General features: G+C 36.2%; 1 protein-coding gene across 1 annotated transcript in view; it reads right to left on the reverse strand.

The window, feature by feature from the left end:
* Nucleotides 1-26,465, reverse strand: part of kdrl (kinase insert domain receptor like) — a 158,245-nt gene that overhangs the window by 12,560 nt on the left and 119,220 nt on the right. The window contains exons 24-29 of the mRNA XM_039766115.1: nucleotides 26,008-26,119; nucleotides 23,598-23,697; nucleotides 21,397-21,502; nucleotides 20,785-20,909; nucleotides 19,952-20,030; nucleotides 8,745-8,836 (exon numbers count right to left, since the gene is read on the reverse strand). Of these exons, the coding sequence (XP_039622049.1) occupies nucleotides 8,745-8,836; nucleotides 19,952-20,030; nucleotides 20,785-20,909; nucleotides 21,397-21,502; nucleotides 23,598-23,697; nucleotides 26,008-26,119 (614 nt within the window). The remainder of the gene's footprint in view (nucleotides 1-8,744; nucleotides 8,837-19,951; nucleotides 20,031-20,784; nucleotides 20,910-21,396; nucleotides 21,503-23,597; nucleotides 23,698-26,007; nucleotides 26,120-26,465) is intronic.

Here is a 26,465-nt window from a genome sequence, read left to right on the forward strand (position 1 = left end):
AGTTTCTGGCCCATTATTGCAATAAGTCAGAGTTAATCTTTGAAATATTTATCTATGTATCGTGTACAGTGATCCCTCACTATATCGCACTTCGAATTTCGTGGCTTCACTCCACGCGGATTTTATATGTAAGCATATCTAAATATATATCACGGATTTTTCGCTGGTTCACGGATTTCTGGGGACAATGGGTCTTTTAATTTATGGTACATGCTTCCTTAGTTGGTTTGCCCAGTTGATTTCTTACAAGGTATGCTATTGGCGGATTGCTGAAAAGCTACCCAATCAGAGCACGTATTATGCATTAAATAAAACTCCTTAATGATATACGATGTGTTTCCTGCGCGGTGCTTCACATACTTAAAAGCCCGAACAGCATGGATTGATTTTTGATTGTTTGCTTTTCTCTCTCTTTCTCACTCTCTCTGACATTCTCTGCTCCTGACGGAGGGTGTGTGAGCAGAGGGGCTGTTCGCACACTGGTCTAGAGGATACGGACGCTCCTCTAAAAAATGCTGAAAGACTACCTTCACATTGCTCCCTTCCTTGCGGCTGCTTTGTCATACTTAAAAGCACAAACAGCACCTATTGATTTTTGATTATTTGATTTTCTCTCTCTGCCTCTTTCTCTCTTTCTCTCTCTCTGATATTCTCTGCTCCTGACACACACTCCTTTGAAGAGGAAGATATGTTTGCATTCTTTTAATTGTGAGACGGAACTGTCATCTCTGTCTTGTCATGGAGCACAGTTTAAACTTTTGAAAAAGAGACAAATGTTTGTTTGCAGTGTTTTAAAGTCCCTGTCTCTACGACCTCCTGTGTTTCTGTGCAAATCTGTGACCAAAGCATGACAATATAAAAATAACAATATAAACGTATGGTTTTTACTTCGCGGATTTTCACCTTTCATGGGGGTTTCTGGAACACAACCCCACCGATCGAGGAGGGATCACTTTATGCGCATAATAGTATTTGTATGCAATCTGAAAACTTTTTTTAAGGGCATTCTCATTCTTTATCTCTCTGTTTTAGCCCATGCCCTAAACATAATGGAAAGAATATAAAAATACATACAATTACAATTAATATATACTATCTGTGTTCCAGAGACAAGTGACCTTGTTCATAGTGCTGTTAATCAGATGTATCAGAATTACTATCTAACTGAGTATTTTTAGGAATATGATATATATTTTTATTTGCCAGGGGTTAATATTATTAACTAACTGGAGCTTCTTACTTTTGAACATGCTACATGCAATTGCCCATGAGTGAAACATTTGTGTCGTAGATCATTTGATGGTCGTTGGAGAACACAATTTTACAGGAACCTGCATTATTCTGAATACAAAGACGTAATTAGTAGGAAAAATTGGAATCTGAGGTATAAATATAATTTCACCCTGTAGCACATGCTGTAGAAAAGTTAGTCTGAAACAGAACTGAATCTAACACTTTGATCTGTAATTTTGTACTGGTGTTTGGTTTTTGAGAGTTTATATCAAAAGCAATATGCACTGAATCATGGTTTACTTTAACTTATTATATACAGCATTGAAATGTACAGACTGCACATTTGCAATGAACTCGGCATTTTAAATATTGTATAGAAAAAAAAATCAGCTATGTACAATGTTCCAGTGGAAACAAATAATCGTCAGTACTTTGTATTGAGTGCGTTTTGCTGTTCCTCCCCTTTACTACTTTTACACAACATATTAGTTGAGAATGGGGGAGGGGGGATTTATAGAGTCCCATGATACCCTAACATTTGATCAAGGAGTGGGGGAGGGGGCAGGGGTCACTCACTGGTACAATAAGAAATGTTGCCAATAAGTAGAAACTGAAAGAAAAAACTCTACAATGTCCACATCCTCTTTGTTCTGAGCAAGTGTTTAAACTACCATAGCATGCCATCGCTTCTGGCTTGTGTTGTACCAAGAGCTTGAATTGGGCCAGTAGCTTTGTGAACCAAAGCATAGCAGCACATCATGATATTTACCCATAAATATCGATATAGCAAAATGGCCTTTCTTTACAGACATCTCCTGAGGTTGATGTACTGTCTTGTCAAAATTCTGCATTTTAACTAAACAGGAAAGAGAGCTTTTGTTAATGAGTGATTGAATGAGTCACTCAGTCAGTCATTACCCAACCCGCTATATCCTAACACAGGGTCACGGGGGTCTGCTGGAGCCAATCCCAGCCAGCACAGGGTGCAAGGCAGGAACAAACCCCGGGCAGGGTGTCAGCCCACTACAGTATATCGATGTAGATATACATATTTATACATATATATGTTGTAGGATAAGAACTGGCATCCTGGACTGGACTGGCATGGTTTATTACCTGCATGGGAGGCCCAAGAGGAATGGCGGATGGATTGGCAAGATGGCCAAAATGAAAACTTTGTGCCCTGCTGGTATAGAATCATAATGGATGGCCCAGTGGAAGCTGGAACTTGGGAGCAGTTCCATTCCCCATGTAGCAGGTGGCAGTGGTCCTTGTGTGGCAGCACAGTCAGGACACCTGCAGTGGTGCTTAAGAATTGTCCAGAACTGTAGCCCTGTTGGGGTTCCTAGATGTCAATAGAGGATGCTTTTGGGGAGGACCTCCCTACTTCCTTTATGCCCCATAAGTACTTCCAGGGAGAAATGGCATAGCATTGTAAGCATTCCCAGGGAGCCCACTCCCTCACATTGAGGAGTCAGGGTCAGGAGGCAGCAGGCAACACTCAATAGGAGGTAGAGAGGAGGAAGAATGCATTTGTTCTGTGTAATTGTTGCTTATTATTGGAAAAGGGTCTGTGAAAAGGTGCTTGTTGTGAATAACTATTCTTTATTTTATTTTATCACTTCTATGTGTTCTGTATTGCTGTGTCTGTGGTTTGGGGCTCTTTGGCGTCCCCTTGTGGTCACAATGTTTACTTTGTAGAAGCTTTATCATAATCACAGATCCTAGTACAAGTAGGAAAAACTTCAAAGTGTTTAATTAGGAGGCTCACATCAAAAATTCAAAACTCACTTTATCCATTCATTTATTTTTTTAAACCCACATATTTCAAACAAGGAACCTTATGGGGCAGAAACTGTCCCACTATCATTTGGCAAAAAACATAATGCAATCCTGATATTCACACACTGGTGCTAAACACCCACACTTAACTTAAGAGCTAACAGTTACCCTAAAAGACACATATTTTGAATATTGGACTTTTGGAAGGTAAATCAGAGCACTTGGAGATAAATGGCTTATGTTATATATTTTAGTATTACATTTTATGGAGATAATTAAACAGGCAATTAACAATTAACAAAATAGAAAATATGCAGAAAATATATATAGTACTTTCTCTACTATATTCTGCATAACTTCTCTATATCAGCATTCTGACTGAGATATATTCATTACAATACAACAGATGGTAGCTTTAAAAAAGTCAATCCACAGTCAAGCAAATAGTGCCAAGCATTTTAAAGGAACATACATCTTAGAGCATTGCTTAAGTTTAAATACGAAAAATCCAGATGTACTGTATATTCAATTTGCCACATGTATTACAGGCTTGTTCCGGTGCAGGTGCAGTGAATGTGGTGATTTTGATAACTCATTAATGTCCTAACCCTCACAATTGCTTAAGTGTTGTTTTTTTTTCTTCTCCTGGTTGACTGTGCTACGCAGATGGAGCACGTTTGACTCTGGCAAAGTATTCCCGCCATTCCAGTTGATCCTATTCCAGTGGAGAGCTGGCCCCTGATGAGGTGATTTTGTTGAAACAACATTCTTCAGGGCTTCCGTTCAGAGAAGTGGTCTGCCATTTATGTCACAGTTAGTATTATAATCAACAAGAACTTAGTCATGGTCTTTCATTTTTAATATGATCATGTAGCAGTAGTAGTGCAGTGAAATTCTGGCTTGAATGTGTTTAGTTTAGTTGGGTGTTGCAATGGTTTATGCTACTGCTTCAAATGCCATGCCTAGATATTGTCTGTGCTTAGTTTTCATGTTCTCCCTGTGTGTGTATATAGATTTTTTTCTGGGTACATTAGCTTTCCTATTACTTTTCCAAAGATATTCAGGTTAGGCTATTTGGCAGAGAGAGTATTAAATATGATTAGGTAGGTTTTGAAAGGGCAATAGTTTATCTTTTAAAATTCATCTTCGAGTAATATTTCCTGCATTTGGTCTAATAAAGTTAATGTTGTATTGCTTGCCTGAATGCTGTGTCAAAGGAATCAAGAAAAATGCAGTGATTTGCACACACATGGTGGATACTCACATCAAAAATGCATTGCATAGCATTAAGCGCTGCACCACAGATGCTAGCTGTCTTTCCAGTAAACAGGATTTATATCAATCAGGCAACATTTGTATCAAATGCTCACAGAAAAATGATTAGTGTGGGCACAGCAACTTTTGTTGGTTCTAGTGTATCCTAATTAAAATGTTATGTAAGCTACTACCAACTACACAAAAGAATTGTATTTTTTCTAAAGGTTTTGCTGGCAGTATCATCAATCAAGTGACAAGAACTGAACAAAAGCTGTAAGTGTGCATTTAGTTTTAATCAGGTTAAAGTTTAGTAAGTTTATTAGAGATGCTTTACCATAGGCAGAGCAGTGGCACAGAGCTGTCATTCCTACCTCAGAGTACCAGGGTCTGTTGGGGTTTTTATGTTCTCCCCAAGCTTCTGTGGATTGATTGGTATCAGTGAGTGTCCTTAACTGTGGATGATTACCTGTTTTAATACTGAATACTGGGAATGTATTATTAATTCTACTCAATTACCAAAAAAACATTTAGTCCTTCATGTACAGTGATGTAAATAACATCCTTCCCCTTTTTTCAAACCTGACTCCCAAAAGTATAAACACTAGCTGCTATGCCACCATATCACATTGTTTTATAATATCTATAGCAAATAACTGGATTGATGCTAAACATACACTTTATAGGTTTTGCTACTGGATTGCAGGCAGCACACAGTTTTCTAATTTACTGTGTGGTTGTGCCCTGCAAAATCCAGCATACCATACGTTACGCTGACTTCTTGCCTTTCACCAAATGCTGTTTGCTGTGAGCTTAAACGAGGCTGATTTAAATTTATCTCTCATCTCATGCAGGATTAAATGCATACCTATAACGTCTTTTCAATTCCTGTCACTTGATCGTATGTGCTTAACCACTTCATCAATACCTGTCAGTAGACAACTGGTGTGAGTGTACATAATGATCTTGACAATAGCAGACAATATCTTTGTGCAATAAAGCAATACTTTTCTGAAATAACACAATAATTACTGCATAATAAGGCAATTCATTTATGAAATAATTCAATAATTTTTTTGAAATAATGCAATACAATGGTAAAATAACACAATAAATGTATTTATTGAATGGCAATTATAAGCTTCCATAAAATATACAGTTCCTGTATGTCACTGGTTGCATATGCAATAGACTTGTGCACAGAACTGAGTAGTCGTAGCATTTTACACTAGTACTACATAGTACATTAGTAGTACACTGGTTACCTGTGTCATTCAGAATTGACTTTAAAATACTGCTTATGGTTTACAAAGCCTTAAATAATCTCGCTCCATCTTATATATCGCAATGCCTGACACGTTATATTCCAAATTATAACCTTAGATCTTCAAATGAGTGTCTCCTTAGAATTCCAAGAGCTAAACTTAAAATATGTGGTGAGGCGGCCTTCTGCTGTTGTGCACCTAAAATCTGGAATAGCCTGCCAACAGGAATTTGCCAGGCTAATACAGTGGAGCACTTTAAAACACTGCTGAAAACACATTACTTTAACATGGCTTTCTCATAATTTCATTTTAGTTTAATCCTGATACTCTGTATATTCAATTCATTATAATAACTTTTCATGGTGGCTCCAAAATCCATACTAACCCCTACTCTCTCTTCTGTTTCTTTTCCCGGTTTTCTGTGGTGGCGACCTGAGCCACCACCACCTAATCAAAGCACCGTGATGTTCCTACATTGATGGATTAAAGGCCAGAAGTCCACATGACCATCATCATCAAGTCCTTCCATGATAACCCTGAATACAATGAAGACTGATCATCTATGCTAGGTAGAATGCCCAGAGGGGGCTGGGTGGTCTCATGGTCTGGAATCCCTGCAGATTTTATTTTTTCTTTCCAGCCGTCTGGAGTTTTTTTTTTTTTGTTTTTTCTGTCTTCCCTGGCCATCGGACCTTACTTTTATTCTATGTTAATGGGTTTTGTCTTATTTTAATTCTTACTTTGTCTTTTTTCTCTTTTTTCATCATGTAAACCACTTTGAGCTACATTATTTGTATGAAAATGTGCTATATAAATAAATGTTGTTGTTGTTTTACAAATGTACTCTTGCTCTGGGCGTTCCTTCATTAGAAACAAGGAGGCTTTCTAGTAATGGGGATCCTCTACCCAGACGATTATGTGAGGTTGTAAAATCCCTGCATCTCCCTAGTTGTAGTACAAGCAGGTTGATCTTAGTTTTTGAAACTGTGGTTAGCTTCCTCTGACACAGTGAAAAGAATTAGCATTGCTAGTTGTTTCACCAGTAAAACTTTGCTGCTTCTCCATTACACAAGTATTAGTTTACAGCCACTACTGTGTTATATGATATCCAAACTTTATGTAAAGTAATTGACAAATTCCATATTTTGTTTTAGCTCTCTGTCTTTCAACTGAAATGTATAAATAGGAAAAGCTACAGTATGTAACTTAAGAAGTGCATTTTCTTAATTTTATTTTTGCCTTGCACCATCCCGTACTGGATATTTTCTGACCCCTACCAGCCTGCTTTGGACGGAATGGGGCAGAAACTTCCTGGACAGGCAACATGTGACTCTTTGCTTTATGCCATATTAGTCTCCTGCTACATCATCTGGGATAGAACACTCCAGATATATTAGTGTAGTTAAATTGAAATTAACTTGCATATTTTTGGTTTAGTTGTTTCAGCTACTTGTTCAGAGGACTGTTTCATTTATGTTAGGTAGAATGCCCAGGAGGGGGCTGGGTGGTCTCATGGTCTGGAACCCCTGCAGATTTTATTTTTTTTGTTTTTTCTGTTCTCCCTGGCCATCGGACCTTACTCTTATTCTATGTTAACTAGTGTTTTCTTATTTTAATTCTTACTTTGTCTTTATTATGTAAAACACTTTGAGCTACATTATTTGTATGAAAATGTGCTATATAAATAAATGTTGTTGTTGTTGCTTGTGCTATTTAGACACAGTTAAAGCACCAAAATGTATCTTATTTATTGCTTTATTTTTCATACATTTCTGTTTAAAAATTGCCTAAATATGTGCATACATTGTTCCTTGGTGGGTGAGGACTTCTGTAATCTTTATATATAATATATTACCGTGGCTGTTCATTTGTCTGTCCAGGATTTTAAATCACCAGTAGCTCACAAACCATTTGACGTATTGACCTGAAATTTGGTACTCATATACTATGTGACGTCTACTATCCACTTTTGGGGTGATGATTGACCTCCAAGGTTATTCCTCTTTTTATTTCATTTTATTGTAGAATCAGCTCTCAGCAGCGCCCAGCAGGGAAGCCATGCGGTGCATGCGTACGGGCGCCATTCTCATCCCTACCACCTTTGCCGTCACTTCCCCTACCTCTTCATACCTTAAATCATTCTTGAGGCAGATTGAAGACTTAAGTGCCAGCTTAAGTGAAAAATCAAGGAAAACATACCAAGTAATTGCAACACAAACACTAACTTAATCAGTATGAACGCGTAAAGATGGTGATGAAAAAAGAGAAGAAGCGGGCCGCTGGGGTGGAGAAAACGAGCTGCTCAGGAAGCAGCAAGTGCATCAACCTCTGAGCAAGTGAATGCTAAACATACAGAGAAAGAGGATGAAAACGAGGAATGCTCAAGTCAAGTGCATTCACCACATGTTATCGTGCAGTGTGCTGTTACGGGTAGACTTATAATGCTGGCATTACATTGACGTTTTGCAATAAAAAAGCCTCAGATACAAATGCAGTATTATGAGAAGTACAAGACTGTCACCACCATCTGCTAAGATGTCTATATTTTAATCTAGTTTATTTATGATGTACATAATTTAAGAGATTTAATGGAAAAAACAAATGCAACATGGGGCCAAAGCTTAATTTCTAAATTAATTTAAATCAATTTAAATTAATCTAAATTAATTAATTAATTTCACAACTTAATTTCTAAACTGCCATCAGGTAAATTGTTTCCATCCAGTCATCCTTAGACCAACTATTTTTGCAAACTTTTAATAGCAAACTGCTATTTTGTTGCAGGGTTTCAAAGACCAGAGCCTATCATTTGGCATGAGGTAGGAGGTGGTACGAGGTGCAAATAGACAATAAGAACATCTGAATGCTGCATGGACTGTAACCTAAATGGGAATCAAAGCCAGAGTTCTGTATAACCACGTGAGTCACTGCATCATCATGCTATCTTGAATAAGTTTGTAATTTTTTAAATCCTTGCAGCAGGCTGAGCCATTTTGTCATTGTCTTTTTCATTGCCCATTTTTTTTCTCTCTCAAGATCTGGCAGAGGGAAATCTCATTATAAGAAAAACAAGTGTGGGAAACACAGAAGCCATGTGTGCTTCCAACATCTGTACTCTACAATAACAGAAAAAAAATACATAAAGGAAGCTCATTTGGAGATTGTATAAGCCTTCAATAAACTGCTTCCAGTGGGATAAAAGGTACTTACGCTAAAGCCATTATGCTTAAGGGCCTTTCCAAGTGCTTTAGGCTTCTCCTCTTGCTGGAGATGAGTACCATCCCGCTGTCTGATTCATTCTCCTGAAAAAGACCACAGCAACCACAAGAAAATTACTACTTTGAAACGCTGAGCCTTTAGTATTGGAAGAAACCCACTCAATCTTGAATGAACTAAGATCATATGTCCGCAATTATTTTTACTCATTTATTGTTTATTTAGCATACTTGTTTAATTATTAAAAGTGACTTCCCCAATAATTCTGCTATCTCATGGCACTTTCACACATTGAATGTTCTTGACCATCACACTGACAACAACCTCTATTCATTACTTGACATGCTTATCCAGGCAGCATCCCTTAAAAAGTAGGAAGGAAACCTGGAGCAAAAGTACATTGCAAGACCAATAAGCAAAAATGGGCAATCAGAGTCACTGATTACTCCAGCAGGCAGCTGTGAAAGTCACACCATTTACAAGAAAGAGGAGGATTTGGCAAATTCCACACAGGCTGTGTCTAACTTGGGGTTTGAGCCTTGCCCCCTGGGGCTGAGAAGCAGTCATGTTCACTGCCATACCACCCATCACCGCACAACAAAGCCTTCACAGATCTTAAATCTTACATTCTACAGAAGAATCTACTCTGCAGGTGTATGAGCTTGTTTGGCAAGCCATGTTTTCTTGTGTCATTTGATGAGGGTGAAATGGAAAAGCTTGTCATTGTACGCTGATGAAATTCTTTTACTTAGTAGTTTTAATTACAAAAGAAATCAAACATTGTTGAATGGACAAAGAAACAAGGCTGGAACAAGGGGCGAGAAGACAGGACAATCACCTTAGGGGTCCACTGTGGTAAGGGTGGCATTTTCAACACTACAAAATAATAATAATACAACAACTGAAGCGAAGTATGAACCATAAAGATCACAAACATATTAAGTGCCTAAATGACCGTATATACATCCTTTAATAAAATGTAAATATGTTCATTTTAAAAGATTTGTATTTCTTAGAGCTGCAATTCACATCGTTTCAGCTATACTGTTGTATAAATGAATGTCATTGTTGTTGCCAGTGTTTGCCTATTTGAGAAAAAGGAACATTTCTGCTATTTTTGAAGCAACTAATGCGTATCTTATGTAGAAGAGTCTTACACATCATCTGAAGAACATATACTACCAGCAATTGTTGCATTATAAGACTCAGGAATTAAAAAAACAAATAATGAAATTAATACTGAAAAAGTGAAATCACTGACAGTTTTATGTCTATATTATTTGTATTTTATTCCATTTGGTTTTAAAACAAGATTACTAATGTATTCATGCCTTTCCTTTTGCTGTTCAAATTTTGATATATGTATTTTTTCATTTGACTGCAGGTTTAATATATTTGGCAATAACATTTATAAATTGCCTCCTAAAATATTGCACTTAGTCAGCTGTCAAATAATTTAAGATGTGCTGGGCAAGAAGGGCCTCAAGAACAGAGAAACATCTTGTTCAATAGCTCAGTCATTTTCTTAGTCCCCTCCCCATGTATTCTACTCCAATTAAAGTAAAGGAGAGAACGCCAACCCCTCAGTGCTCTGCAGCCACCAGGTGCCACGCAATGTCACTGCAAGCCAGCAAGTTTACATATTCCAGTAGTCAGGAAATATTTTCTTACATTATGTGTAGCACCTGGCCTTCCAAAAAACAATTTTATTTTCCTTGTAATTTTAGTTAAGATTTCCTGCAGTTTAATGGTTGGTGAAAGGAAATTACTAACACAGAATCTTACATTTAAGAACAAAAGAAGAAAGTCCTGTATTGGTGCCAAAAATATGGACCTCATTAGAGACTGTTAATTACATTAATGAAAAATCCTATTAAAAAAAAGAAATGCAATTGAGCAAATCCAATGAGCTCACCTGTTTGAAACTCACATCAGTAACACAGTAATTATGAACGCTCTGAATGCATTTAACAAAAGTAAATAAATAAATAAATAAATAAATAAATAACAGACTTAAGCAAATATTTAGCAAGCCAAGCCAAAAAACAGCACTGTACAGTTGCCAGTGTAGCACAGAGAATATTAAGAAGAATAAAACTATGACCTAAGAAAGGGTCCTAAAACATCCACTAAATTAGCAATCAAAATGCAATGCCAAATTTCAAATTAATCTTAACATGAGAAAAAAGGCATAACATGCCAATTAGCTATTAGTCTCTATTAACAGGATTTCTTCTATATGGCTAATATGAATTCTTGGAAATCTTAACTAAAATTACAAGGAAAATAAAATTGTTTTTTGGAAGGTCAGCTGCTACACATTATGTAAGAATCAAACTTTATCTGATAAATACTTAAAATAATATTGTGAATTTCCCCTTGGGATTAATAAAGTATCTATCTATCTATCTATCTATCTATCTATCTATCTATCTATCTATCTATCTATCTATCTATCTATCTATCTATCTATCTATCTATCTACTTGATTTCTGAATTGTAAATTACAGAGATGCTTCTGTTCATGTTGAACTGTTCATTTAAATAGATATATTATTCTTATATGCCTGTCAATGTTACATGTTTGTTTAAATTTGTAAATAATTCTCTGATCGAGTGTACTTTCTGAGAAGAATGCTTTAAAACAATACATTGATTTATTCATTTATTTATTCATTCATTTAGTTTTCCAAATCTGATTGGGTAGTAATCTAGTGTGGACAAGATGGCAGCTCCTTAGAGAGCAAATTCAGGCCCACGTTCACATATGCAGCAGGTCAGTGTATCAACTTTTAAATTATTCTGATGGCATTTTCAATATTAAATACAAAACAGGTTAAATATCAATACCTTAAGGATTCTGATAATACAAAAATACCACATTGATTTACCGATTTCATTGTCAAATCTGTTTAATCAACTGTAGGGCTGTGATATTATTTGTACTTATTATTTGGATGACGCCTATACCCAAGGTGCCTTACAACATTTGAAATACAATTTTTTGCCATTGTTTTGTTTTTCATTTGGAGCAAAAGCAGGTGAAGTGACTTGGACAGGGTCACACAGTGTCAGTAGTGGGATTTGGGGTTTGAAGTCCAACGATTTTACCAGTACGCCACAGTGCCTTAAAATTATTTAACTCAGACTGGCAGATAGATAGATAGATAGATAGATAGATAGATAGATAGATAGATAGATAGATAGATAGATAGATAGATAGATAGATAGATAGATAGTGCCTTTCTGTATTTGACATGTTATTTTTGTTTTTGTTCTGTGTCATTTCATGTTATAAGTTCACTATATTGTATTTTTAATGGTGGCATAGGGGTTAGTGCTGCTGCCTCCCAGCTCTAGAGCCCTGAATTTCAATCCTGTGTTTTTTTTTTTGTTGGCTTACTCCAGTATTTATTTATCACATATTCCAAAGATGTACACGGCTAATTAATAACCCTACATGAGCGAGCTTGTTGTTTGTGTGAGTGTATCCTACAGTACGATGGTTCAAGATTGTTTTCTGCCTTGCACCCAGTGATTTTGGGAGAAGGTGCAAGTTCTTTGGACGCAGAACTTGATAAGTGAGTTACCAAATGAATGGCTGCATTTCTAATAGTGCCACAGTGCATTGAGCTTATTGGTAGAAGTGTATATTCATTTAAAAACGATTAAACAATTGAATTAAAAGGAAGCTATCAGTGTATTAAATGATACATTCTGTGTGGGTGATTTGACAGGGTACACACTTTTTTATTTTCTTAACAGAACACTTTAGCTGTCTATTTGGCATGTCGTAACCAGCAAATGTAACATTTAATTATAGTTAATATTTATGTCAAAGTCTTTTCACATTATCAGGGTTTTTACACAGATGTGACTACAAATGGATAAAAAGATTTGGAGGCTGAAGGCCTAAATGTTGGAGCCTTTTGCAGCTCATACAAAATGCAAGTAAGTGAAGTCCACTGCGCTGACATTGGTGACTGCCAATGCCCTTTAGAAAGGTACCTTACAGTCCCAAAACTAAAGCAATCATCTTAATTTGATTGACTTTATTCAGTTAGGAGTATTAGTCAAAGACCCATTCATTATATAAATAGGATAAGGCTCCTACTGTAAAGCCTGGCAGTTTGCCTCTGCCATGAAGAAGTACAGTAGGTGTAGGTTTTCACTGGGACCACTTCCCTAACTAGAGGATATGTTTCTTAATATCCAATTATCCATCCTTCTATTATCCAACCCACTATATCTTAACCACAGGGTCACGGGGGTCTGCTAGAGCCAATCCCAGCCAACACAGGGTGCAAGGCAGGAAACAAACAGCAGGGTAATATCCAATTATTGGGAGGATATTCAGTTTCAGATTTAATTTAGTTTAATAAACTCAAGTTCTATTCAAGAGATTTATCTCTGTCTTTTTGATATACCCGTCCAATAAACTAATATTACATCATATGTGAGGTGTCCCAAAGGAGAGCTATGCATTCTCTGTCTTTTATACCTCAGCCTCTTTAATGCTAATTGACTACAGTGTGGAAAAGAACAGCAAAACTGTAAAGAGCGATGTGCACCAACTTTTTGTGACATTAATTCACTGATTAGCCGCTTTTAATTTTTTATTCATATAATTCCCACATTTGTGCTGAAACAGGACACACAAATGGCCTTTACTAAAGAAAACGTACACGCTAATGCAGCCCAGTATGGAGTGAGTTTTGCAGACCCACTTTAAAGAATTAAAAAATATGTGTAAACTGCTTTTAGGATATTACACAGGCATTAGCACAAAGTCTATTATGTTCTATGTATTTCCTAAATGTAATGTCTTTCATCAGGTCATTTATTAATGAACCTGAATTGAAATCAAAGTGATAGAGAGCTTTGGAAGTAAATAAGTCACTGACACAAAATGTTTCTTGAAAACTGTCAAATACTCACTTGCAATGGAAATGAAATGTACCAAAGAAGGTGGGAATTTTGTCAACTTTTTTTTACCACAATTACTTTGATGGACTCCTTGATAAAGAAAATCCTTACTTTAGCAAAACTGAGTGCCTTAGAATGTGAACTGAATACATTGAGATTTAACGAGTTGTTCATTTACTTTATTTCAGTAGAAGCAAGTAAGCGTAATTGTATGGAGTGATTTAGCCTCATGGCCTTTGGTTAAACAAAACCCGAAAGGATCGCAGCTAACAGATTGGGTCACATAGCACACTTCAAGCTGCCTAAGCAGAGCAGGTACAGCACTCCATATTTCTTTTGCTGTCTTGTTTCAGCTGTTAAGCCATCTAAGAGTATTCTTTCTCTACTTGAATTATATGTCACTGATATTTAAATGGCAGGAGTTTACTAAAGCAGCAGTTCTCTGTCATTTTTTTGCCATTGTTCCCCAAATTAGAGTTTGTTCTACTCTGTAAACAATGCCAGCATTTCAGAAGAGGTAGCTGTAATGTTTCATACTGAAATACTGTATTAAAAAATGTCAGAGTAATCACAGTGGTGTAAGCCATCTTTTGTCATAAAACAGCAAATTACTGTCACATTATATGTGCACTGATCCACATTGCAGCGTGGGACATTTTCAGTTTGTGCATTTTCAGGTGACTGTTAAAAGTAAAATCCTGAATGCTGGGACACTCACGGAAACCTGTTTGATTTTGTACAGAATTATTATTAGAATGTTTTCATTCACATGGAGAATTAGAGACACAATTAATAGACCAAACAGTGAGGTGGACAGGAGGAGGACTTTAGCGACCTTCAGAACTCAACTTGATGCAAATTGTATAGAAATTAGGTGAACACAATGTACAGAAACATAGTCAAAGAAACTGTAATACAATACAATTGTTACAACAATGATGATAAATAGAGAAATGCACATAAACATACATTTAAGTAGTGTTTTAGCTGTCAATATCAATTGATTGTTTCAACACGCAGGACTATTTTTATGAATTTTTTTTTTATTTCTGCAGAGTCACATTGTAAATTGTTCCTGATGACTCCCACACTTTTGCACTTTAAGAAATAAAAACTTAAAGACAGTAAGCAAACTAATTATTCTATGTGTACTGAAAGTTTTTTTAATGGTTTTTTTTTTTTGGATAAACTGTTGAACATACAGCACATCCTACATCACAAAAGCAACCTTACCTCTTCCACCAGGGAACATGAAATATTTCTGCTGAACATTGAAATCATATGAGAGGAACAGGTTTTAAATCAAATTTCAATGTGTGTAGTATGGACGTTGGCCCAGCATTTTGCAGGAATGATGGTTTTCGGTTAGGAGAAGAAAATGGGAAAGTGAATGTTCCTTAACAATAATGTTTTTTATCCTCTGGTGTAGGGGTTGCTAAGTCCGCTCCTGGTGGACCACCGTGGCTGCAGGTTTTCATTCTAACCCTCTCCTTAATGAGTGACCTGTTTTTGCAGCTATTTAACTTCTTTTGAACTATTCTTAATTGACCTGTTTTTCCTTAATTAGCAGCCAAACAATAATGAGATACAAAATGAGCCAAACAGCTGGTTTCCATCAAACAATATCTGAAAATGAAGAAAAGTGAAGGTCTCAGGAATGTCAATCTGCTCAGGTTCCCAAGACATTTTATCAGGGCTCTTAGAAGGAGAAAATCAACAATTTCAGAAATGTCTGCTAATGCACCACGAGAGCAGCAACAAGACACAGAATTAAAGAACGGGTTAAATTAACGACAAGAATTGGCACCTCATTAAGCAGCTGCTTGGAGTGAAATTGGATGGAATTTAAAGTTCTGACTTAGTTGGTCTTCTCTTGGCTCACTCACTTCACATGTCATTTCTGTTTGGCTGCCATTTAAGGAAAGAAATGAAGCAATAAGGAAGAGTGATGAAGAAATTCAGGGGAACAAATCTTAAAACAAGCAATTCAATTAATATTAATTCACAAGAAATTAATTAGCAGCACAAACAGGGCACTCATTGAAAAAATGGGTTAGAATGAAAACCTGCAGCCACGGTGGTCCTCCAGGAGTGGACTTGGTGACCCCTGCTCTGATGCAATGGAATTGGTATGAACTTAATACAACAAGACAAAGTTTCTTTATGTGGACTGTAATTTGTACTGTGTAAGTAAAACTTCATTTTACATAAAAAGTATGCATGTCTGATGGCAAATGATTAGTAGGTAATTGCTAGTCATTTAAGTTTAAGGTTACAGACTAGTTTTTTCACTGAAATTGTTTTAATAAATTTACAGTAAATAACGGCCTACTGAATTTCCACACTATTACAGTTGGTGTAAAAATTCACTACATTTCTGTAAGTTAACAGTCATGTACTGCTACATCAGGTTTCGTTTACTGAGAAGTCACTGTATAGTATTGTATTTTTGTTGTTATACAGTTAAACAGTATGAAAGTAATGCAGTTAGTAGCCAGTAATTCACTGTAAATTTACATTTTTAATATGTATCTGAAATACATTAATACTTTTTAATACTCTTTTTTTTAGCTCACACAAATTACATACAAAGTGAAACAGGGAGTATGTCAGCAAATTTTTAAAATGATGGCTGAAAATTACAATTTGCCTTAAATGCAATATCCCTTTGAAATGTTTAACTCCTAGTGTGGGTGGAATTGTTCCCATTTTGTGAATTAGTGCTCGGAAGTGCCAAACATTTTGGTGTTCTTAATTACTTTAAAATGTACAATTTCTGGGGGAGAGGCATATGCTGGATTCAACTATATTTTGATCTTGAGGCATCATCATTCTTTGTCCACAATTATTGCATTCTCACCTTCCAATCTTGAACATTGGTGGTCTATATTCTGTTTCCACATGTATTTTTCATCCCTGATTTCTACAACACACTGTAGCTATTGGCTTTATTTCTAGGAATCATTTTCATATCTAACAATGTAAATTTCTTTTTTTCAACTCATCCATCCATTTTCAATCAGCTTAATTCAGTTAAAGGTTGCAGGGACTGGAATCTGTTCTGGAAGCATTGGGTGTCAGATTTAGAAACCATGTATGCATTTGGCTTATGACATTCTTAGTCATACTGACCCAATATGCGGTGGCTAATTAATCTAATAAATACATCTTTATGATAATAAGGGAAAAACTGGAAAACCCTGGGGGAAAAAAAAAAACACAAAAATCTGGAGGTCCAACTCACATGGACTTTTTCCAAGCCAGGTAATCCATGTTTTCCATCTGTCTATTTAGTTTTAATATTTTGTTAATCAGGCCTGAAGGTTGTATTACACCACAACATTAGTCTTTGAATGCAGTGCCTAATCTTGGGCAGAAAGTTGTTAAGTAATGAAAACCCATATAAAGTTGGGCAAGTTATGCTGAGAATCTTGGCAGTACAGAATTTGCTTATTTGACGTTGGTTTCTGATGTAAAATAATCTTCCCTAGTGAAGCCTTTCTGAAACTGAAGCACTCGCATTATTTAATGAATGAGATCACTGTCCACTGAATAACTAACATTCTACCACTGGGATACATGCAATTCTACAGTACAGAGGAGTTGTAACTTTTTAAAGGCAGAATAAATAAGCTGGTGGGGAGTTTTGGATCTGAACGTGTTAATTATGACATGTTTTCTTGAAGTAGTGGCAATGTGCGTTGAGAAAAAGAAGTCCAAAGTGTTTGTGATTTCAGTTTTAAATAATGACCCTGATCAGATTTGCAAGTGCTTACATTTATTGTTGAAATATTTAAAGATGAATATGGGCATTTTTTTTAAAAGTGTGCTTTTGAGGATCGCTGACATTCAGGTAAAATTTACACAATTTTATGAAACTAAATTATCAGATTAAAATGTGTGTCTTCCCCTTACAGACATTTTTCAAAGTAAGAAAACAATAGTGACATTTTTTAATTTGAATGAAGTAATTGAAACTCTTAGGGAAATTCCACACATTTTAAAATGAAGTGTATAAACATGCACACTGATTATCCAGACAGAGAAAAAAAAAACCAAAAAAAAACCCTGCATCCTGAAGCTGCCTAAAATGACCCCTGAGTGGAACGTTTTGTGAAGAACAAATAAACCGTTAGCTGGCCAGAACTTGATATGATCTGTTAATGTTTTTTTTTTCCCTGTCCTTTATTCTATAGATTTGATGGCTCTTTCCAGTTTCATGATAGGTACCAATAATTTACCTTGCATTTGATTTATTTTGTATTTTTCCTCAGTTCATCACCTCATTATAAAAGAACAACAACAGTGGATGTGTTTCATCTGTCAACTGAAACATTTCCTAGTCATTACTGCTACAGCTTTATCAATAAGTTATTAAAACCATCCTTACTTTCCCATAATTCACCTGCTCACTTAAGACTTAAAGTTGTTGGTACAACAGGAAGGATTGGAGGCATGGAAATGAACTGTAAACCAGACTGCACATACACTTCAAGTCCACACTGATCCAGGTGACTGTCTCATTTAGTTATTGTCATCAGAAAAATGTTAAGCCACTCAAAACATCGAAACTTTCTTTTCTACAGAAATTACTCCATCTTCCATAAAGATTAGTCCATATCCATATCTGTATAGAGCATTACTGCAATTTGATGGATTCCAATATGGGTTTAAGCATCAACGCTTTACTGTGTAACATGCTTCTACTGTCAAGTGATACTGTTGCATATACTTATGTACAGAAGTTATATCAAATATTGTATATTTTCCACCCTCTTTAGTATTGCTTTTGTTACTATTTAGGCTCAGAAACTGTCTCACTGTTCTAATCCTAGCCCAGACATTCTGTGTGAGGCTTGCCTGTTCTCTGATTTTCTGAGGATGTTTTCCTCCCATGTCCCAAAGATTTTAGGTTTTATTTATTTATATAGCACATTTAAAACAACTAGAAATCACCAAAGTGCTTTACATAGAAAAAGGTAATAGTATGAAATAAAAGCCAGAAAAAGAATTATTAAAAAGAAAACACCATGCATACTTGAACACTCATATACCAACACACAAACATAAATAGCTTATATAAAATTAGGTAAAAAAAATACATACATAAGATGAACATAGTATAAACAAAAGATTTAATCATTCAAACTCATAAGCTAAAATGCAAGTGAATAAAAGTACTTTTTTTAGCAAAAAATGTAAAATTAAGAAGTGTGGGAGCCAACCTTATTATGAGGAGCAAACCATTCCCCAATTTAGGACCAGCCACCACAAAAGCACGATCGCCCCTTAGCATCAACCATGTGTGTGGGACAGAAAGCAATAACTGATTTGAAGACCTCAGCTGCCTGCCTAACGAATATGGAGCAATAAAATCAGCTAAGTGACCCATGTAGGGCTTTAAAAACAGACACTACAATCTTAAACTCCACCCTGTCACTAACAGGGAGCTAATGAAGAGAGGCCAACACTGGAGTGATGTGATCCGTTTTTTTGCTGCTGGTCAAAACTCTAGCAGCTGCATTCTGCACAATTTGCAGGCGAGATGGTCCCAGCATACTGGGCATTACAGTAACCTAAACGAGGCATAACAAAAGCATGAATGAGCTTTTGTAGGTCATTGAATGCCAAAAACGGCTTGGCTTTATTGATCGCCCTGAGGTAGAAGAAAACTACTCTTTACCACAACATCTATCTGTTTGTCAAATTTAAAATTTGAATCCAAGATCTCCCTGAGATTTTTAGCACAAGGCACAGATGAGTGTGTAGCGTTAGTTGGGTCATAATGAGTGAATACACTGTGAGAGACTGGTCCCCTGTTCAGGGCTTCTTCTTCTTCCTGTACACAAAGCTACTGGGATAGGCCCTGACTCTCACAGCTTGGGTTTAATAAAAATGGTTGAATGGCGTTAACACAAACCTAAATTCCTAGGAACTATGTTGCATAGCAATTGACTTTTACTCATTTATTCATTTGTATTTTTTTATCTTGTGTTGCCTTAAATGGTATTGCATTGTTGTGTTCGTTATAAAGTGCAGTTAGAAGAAATGAATTCATGGAAACTATTAATGTATATCAATTTCTTAATTATTGCTTCATTCAAGCTTTCATTCAATAGCATAACTTACAAAGGACTGCTTTTGTGCTAAGCAGACCATATGGGAAACTTTACATAAACTGAATTCTTAACATGCAATGAATCACCAATGTTTGACTAAAACTGTAAGCCATTCTGGCCAGATTATGCATTAAAAGTGGGCTTTGTAATGCTTACCTCCTGGATTTCACTCATTTCATTATTTACAGGAACTTCATCAAATGTTTTCACGCTGACAGGCCGGTTCTTTGCATTCCTTGAAGCAAATGAAAAAAATAAATAAATATTTTTGTAGAAATGGAAGACATAAATGAAATACACTGAAAATTAATTTTCCCACTTCACTGAAGCTGATTTTGAAGTGTGGTAAGCAGCACAATGAAGCTAGTTTTTTATTTTACCTCACTACAAATGCTTCTTAGTTGAGCCTTCATATCAAAGCTGATGTGCCTGCCAAACTGCATTACTATTCGTTTTCCACATGTTATTTGAAAGTCACAGTGGATTCATGACCTCTTACTGCAATAAGTGGATTTAAATGCAAAGCTGTAGCAATGCCAGCAGAGAATGAATCCATTTGGGGAGGGGTTTTTGGGCACTCATTGCCAGCTTTTGTTAATATTACAGTGCAGGTTTTACAACTCGGAACGATTATCTTTAACTTAAATACACGTGTTTTTCAACATTAACTGAGAAAGCTGGACCACCAAAAAGCAAACTAAATGCAACCTTTCCCATTAGAAATAGAAAGTTTGTAAACTGCCACTTGTATCTGAAAGTATCCAGCTGGAAATCTGGCAGCAATATCTGGTTTCTAATGTCATGGAATTCAGCCATTTTCTCGCTTTTATGTTCCGCTGCAATTTTCGCCCTTGTTCACTGTGCCGCCAGGCTATCAAGTCGTTACTTCGAAGCAGCGCCCGGATGAAACGTAAAGGTTTTACATTTGGAGCTAATTTGGGAGGTCAGGTCCTCCAAATGTCGCAACATTTCTGAAAGCTATACGTTACCAGGTTCCTCCTGAGAGTCTATGACTTGCAGATGTGCCTGAGGTCTCCTCCACTGTGGAGGTGCTTGATGTTTCATCTTCTTTGGACAGCAGTACAGTATTTATGGGAATGTAATGTTTGCCATCCTGGTGAAAACAGAGACAGACAACATATAAGATACTGGAACAAAAGGCTGAAAACACATGTCAAGCAACAATTAAGTATTTCCCATTTAATTTAACATCACACACTTTAAAAAGACAGTTTAAGCGTCTGACATGGCATTTAAAAAAATGATGTATTTGATGACATAATGGATGAAGAACCTTTGAAATGGTCAGTTGGGGGCTCCATTTTATAGAAACATGAATACTAATGTGAAACCAGATCTTTGTCAAAGTCATTTGGAGTTCATGGGTACTTTAATAATTCAGTACTGCCTTGAAGTTACAAAAATAGTGGGATGCATTAGGGATTCAGTCAATCAACAATCAAGAAGCAGAGGTATAATTTTCTGTGTGTTTCTAGTACAGAGATTCCAGCTGTAGAAATGTTTTTTGATCTGAAAGTGGTATGTGTATGTAATGAGCTTTCATATTTCTAGAACTGGGGGCTCCCCAATTCCCAGCTTACCTGCTGAACATTCGCCTGTAGGAGGTCTCCCAGCCTTTCTACCAGTTCTGTGAAATTTGGTCGTTTCACAGGGTCTCCTTCCCAGCAGTCTAACATTGTCTGATATCTGTAATGGTTAAAAAAAAATAGATTCTGAAATATGAGGAAATGTATGAAGTTAAATATTTTTTTATATCACTAATCTGGAAGATGATATTTGATAGTGCTTTCCCTATGTGTAACCTCAGTGTTCTCCTATGCCTTCCTCCAGGGTCTCAGTCTCTCTGGCCCAACGCTTCCTCTCTCAATTACATCCCCAAAAGCCTGCTTCTCAGATTCTGTTATTTCAAGGCACCTTGTTCACCTCCTCTCCGCTTTTTGACCACCATCAATGGTAGACAGGCCTCAATTACCCACTATGAAAACATCACTCACATTGTCGCGAGTACTTCCCACCTTTGAAGGAAATTCTCAGTGTTTCTACTTTTCCGATCCTTGCATCTCTCAACCTCTCTTGCTAGGCACTTCCACCCTTTTCTCGCCAATACAGTACATCCCATCTTTGAAGGTGACATGAGTTGAGCCTTTTACTATTTAGTGACACAACATTGCTGGCATGTTATTTGTTTTTTTTGTAATTGAAATGCTCCATTTTTACTCACTTTCTTTAATAAGAAGAAAAAAAATTAATGCACAGGAATTGAGCTTCACAACCTTAATATATCCATGTCATAATTCCTACCACTGAGCCACCAATGCCAAACTAACCAATCAGACCAAAGCCAAACTAACCATGCAGATTGTTCAGACGGACTGGACACACACACACAGCACCAGCATTTTATTAAATAGTAGAAACCAAATATATGTGCATGAGACAACAAAATGAGTTATGCCATGAAAGTGCTAACATATAAGTGAAATCACTTTATTGTTTCTAAATTTTCAGAACTGTGCATTCTAACACCATTTAAAGGCATTTCAATTTTATTTTCAAATGCCATTTAAATTGCAAAACTGATTCCCACTGAGCCTGAGATTGCAGATAGTCTGTGCCTCCATTAGCTGCTCAATGTGATTGTGGCATAACAAACATATGTGCATGGTGGACACGTGAATGAGAGGAACTCTACTTAAGGTTTTATGTCTAATAAGGTGTTTTATAAACTGCTGTGCCAGGTGCTTTGGTCATCACCCTCACCACCAAAACACTTTGATTAATTATGGCTAAATACGATTTGATTGTTTTCTTTCTTTCACTAAAAGAACAGGAACTACTTAAGGACTTCAAGATGGAGCTTAGCATCTGTAAACCTTTCCATGTGAGGCAAAATACAGTGATAACTGACGAGAACATTAGGTAAGCATTAGTATTTCACATTTGTGTAGACTTCAAGCATCTGTCCTGTTAAAAAGGTAGTTGCCTATGAGCAGCATCAGGTATGCTTTGAAGACGGTCAAAGTAATTGTTATAAAATTATGAAGGTCTGTGCTGAATTTACTTACAGTACATTTCTGTACATCTGTTTTCATAACCTGCTTATTGCAGAGCAGAATTACAGGGAGTCTTAAGGTATTTTGGGCATAACCTGCATGGGAAACTTTAAACTAATTAAAGACCAATTAAACCGATTTGAGATTTAGGAGCTGAGCACCCTGTAGAAATCGACACATTCAGAGAACGAGCACTCAAACATCTCTCAGACCATCACTAGGCAGGAAACTCAAAGCTGTGGAGATTTGATGGAACCAGTGGCTTACCTCTGTGTCACCATCCCCTCCCATCATGAGTTTCAGATTACATGTACTTTTTAAAATTATATACTTAAGGATATTTTATTGTGCTTGCTTGTGAATGTACTGGGACATCTTCAAACAAGTAATACCAATTGAAAAAAACAGAATACTTTTAAAAATACACGTCAAATAAAATAAATCCATAGTCGGTGATCATGTGTCAACAGTTTTTTGTTTTGATTATTTTCTGTGCAATATGAACCATTACACATAAACCAACAAAACGTAGGCTACTTAGAATGTTTCATATTTATAGATGCCCCAAAACATTTAAATTAGAATACCGAAAATATTGTTTTTCTTCCCACAGGTATTCATTGTACATTCTCTAAAATCAGTATTTAAATAATCCATTTTTACAATGAAAGACTTCTAAAAGAAAATGCCACTCGTCTTCTAAAATGGGCCAACAGAAAAATCCTTACATTTCTGCAGAGGCGTATTCTGGAGGTCTCATTCGCGTTCCTTCCTTTAACTTGCAACAGAATTCTTCATCAATTTGGAGTCCTGGATAAGGAGAGGCACCTAAAATAACAAACATGAAATAGTCAAGTGAACAATAATGCATAAAATACTTGCAAAGATTTGAAATTAGCTGTACTGCTTAAAATATTAAGGGTGCAGAACAATATAATAAAAAATTAGAAGAATTCTTCTTCAATTCTGGGGGTAGTTTGAGGTTTACTTCAGCACAATACTCTGAAGAAGACTGGGGCACATGCAACACTGGTACACTCACTCACTCACTCACTCACTCCATGGCTGTAAGCCCTTGTGCAAATTTGCACCTATAAAACCTATACAGGCCTCAGGGGCTTGGGCAGCAAGGGACATTCAAAGGGAGTTCTAGCCTGGCTTCATAGTAGCCAAAGGTGCAGCTGCTGTCAGGTCTGGTCGGAGATTGAAATTTTCCACAGGCCAAGATTATTATGTGTCTGAAATGTTTTTTGGATTCAGATTTTTTTATTGTATTGAAAACAAGACCCTCTGGAAAATGAGCATATGGGAGACAGAGAGAAAAGGAGAGAAGTATAAGGTTTAAAGGGATATGTGGTAATTGGGCTAGTCACCCCATCAAACATACATTACAGGTTAACAAGATCATCTTAGTTTTAAGCACTTTGACAGTATAATAAATATATGTGCAGTATACGGTTTTGTGGCTATGCACCTAAAACACTGCAACTCTAACTCTAACTCTTTTCTTTTATCTTTTGGCATGACCTTTTACCTTTATTTTCCTTTTGTACACAGGCACAGTCCTTTTATTTATATATATATATATATATATATATATATATATATATATATATATATATATATATATATATATATATGGAAGAGAAGGTCTGTGATACGGTTTGCATATTTGTAGCTGGAGATCCACAAAGGGAGAAAATGAATCACGTATCATAAAGGAATTTTTTATTTCTGAACTTAACTCCCCCGCCTACTCCCCACCTCCACTTAATTTTTGCTATATATTGCCTTTGATTCTTTAAAGTCTAAGCATTATCCTCTGATGAAGGCCCCTGGCAGGGGTTGAAAGCTCAATAAAAACTACTTTATGATACGTGATTCATTTACTTCCTTCGTGGATCTCCAGCTACATATCTATTTCTCTCTCTCTCTCTCTCTCTCTCTCTCTCTATATATATATATATATATATATATATATATATATATATAAGAGGTGAAAGTCTATGATATGGTTTGCATATTTGTAGCTAGAAATCCAAGGGGGAAAATGAGTCACATATCTTAAAATAGATTTGTATTCCTAAGCTTTCAACAACCTATCAGGTGTCATCATCGGAGGAAAATGATTAGACATACAGGAATCAAAGGCAATATATAGCAAATGAGGCAGGGGGTGGGTGTAAGGGGGAGTGAATTAATAAGGTGGTGTTCAGAGGGTGTTGGTCACATACATACACATGCACAATATATTCATACTATATGTAAATGAGAAATTTTACAAAGCTGATTTGATTTATCTTGGCAGTTTTACAAATTTGATATTTATTTTTTTTATTCATCCCTTTAAGAAAAGGCTTCATCATATTTACTCATAATCAAAGCACCAGTCCACTTTTTTCAGATATAGACAAAACATAGGAAGACTTAATGCAGCTTGTCTGGAAAAACACAATCAAACAGATTACTGCATCCGTATGGAAAAGGGGTGGTCTGCATTCTTAAGAAATGGCCAGGAAAGGCTCAGAGATCTGCCAGCATAAATTATACTTTAGATAATGGGTGTAAAATGGCTCAGTATGTAAGTGTGTGTTTCAGAGCAAAGTTTGGGACATTTTTCAAAAATGAAAAAACAATTCTTGACACAATTAAAATTTAAAAAGACTGTTACACGAATATTCAAATACTCAGTACTCAGTATTGTTTTAACTTGGTAACAAATATGTTGATCAAGAAAGTCTACTAGACAAAGCACTGAAATTGACAGAAAGACATTTTTCAAATACAGATTATACACAAATGAGTGTTTAATTGGAGAGTGGATAATGGCAGTTTAGCTCCTTCATTTGTTGTAATAAGAATCAAAATGAGGTCTGAAAATGAATAAATTACTTTGGAAGCAACTCTTTAATTTTAACACAAGAGTATTACTGTTGGTGCAGATGTCTGCAGTGGTCATCACATGGATTTCTTATAACACATGTACTCAAAGAAAGAAATGGCAATGCCTCAATGGACATCACTGATCTGATTTTTGCGTCTGTTGCTTCCAGGATACACTGTAGCCCTCCATAACACTGTACTAAAAAAAATAGGTTCAGAAAATTGACTGATAGATTGAAGATCTTGGATAGTTACCTAAAGAAAATATTTCCCACATCAGCACTCCAAAAGACCAGACATCACTCTGCGTTGTGTATATCTTATCAAAAATAGCTTCAGGGGACATCCACTTGAGGGGAAGTCTGGCCTGTTTAAAAGAAATAAAAATAAAATGGAAGTCTACAGTACGTCATTTTTGTTATCTATCTCCCAATTAGTTCATTTTTTCATTTTGGTCCAAATAAGATATGGTGGGAAGAAAATTATTTAGCAAACACACTTACTAACACAATCCTATCCAAGATTGCTTTCTGCTTTGTATGGGATTCTGCCAAGACAGACCTCATCGATGGATGGATGGATTAAGTAACAGTGTTAGGCCTGTCCTCTGCCTGTCAGATCTAAGATCACTCTGATGATATGCATTTGTTAATGCTAACACATTGACATTTGAACTTAGGGTCAATAGTTTCAAGAATACAAATTGGTTTGTT

Source organism: Polypterus senegalus, chromosome 10, assembly GCF_016835505.1.
Source record: "Polypterus senegalus isolate Bchr_013 chromosome 10, ASM1683550v1, whole genome shotgun sequence".
NCBI lineage: Eukaryota > Metazoa > Chordata > Cladistia > Polypteriformes > Polypteridae > Polypterus > Polypterus senegalus.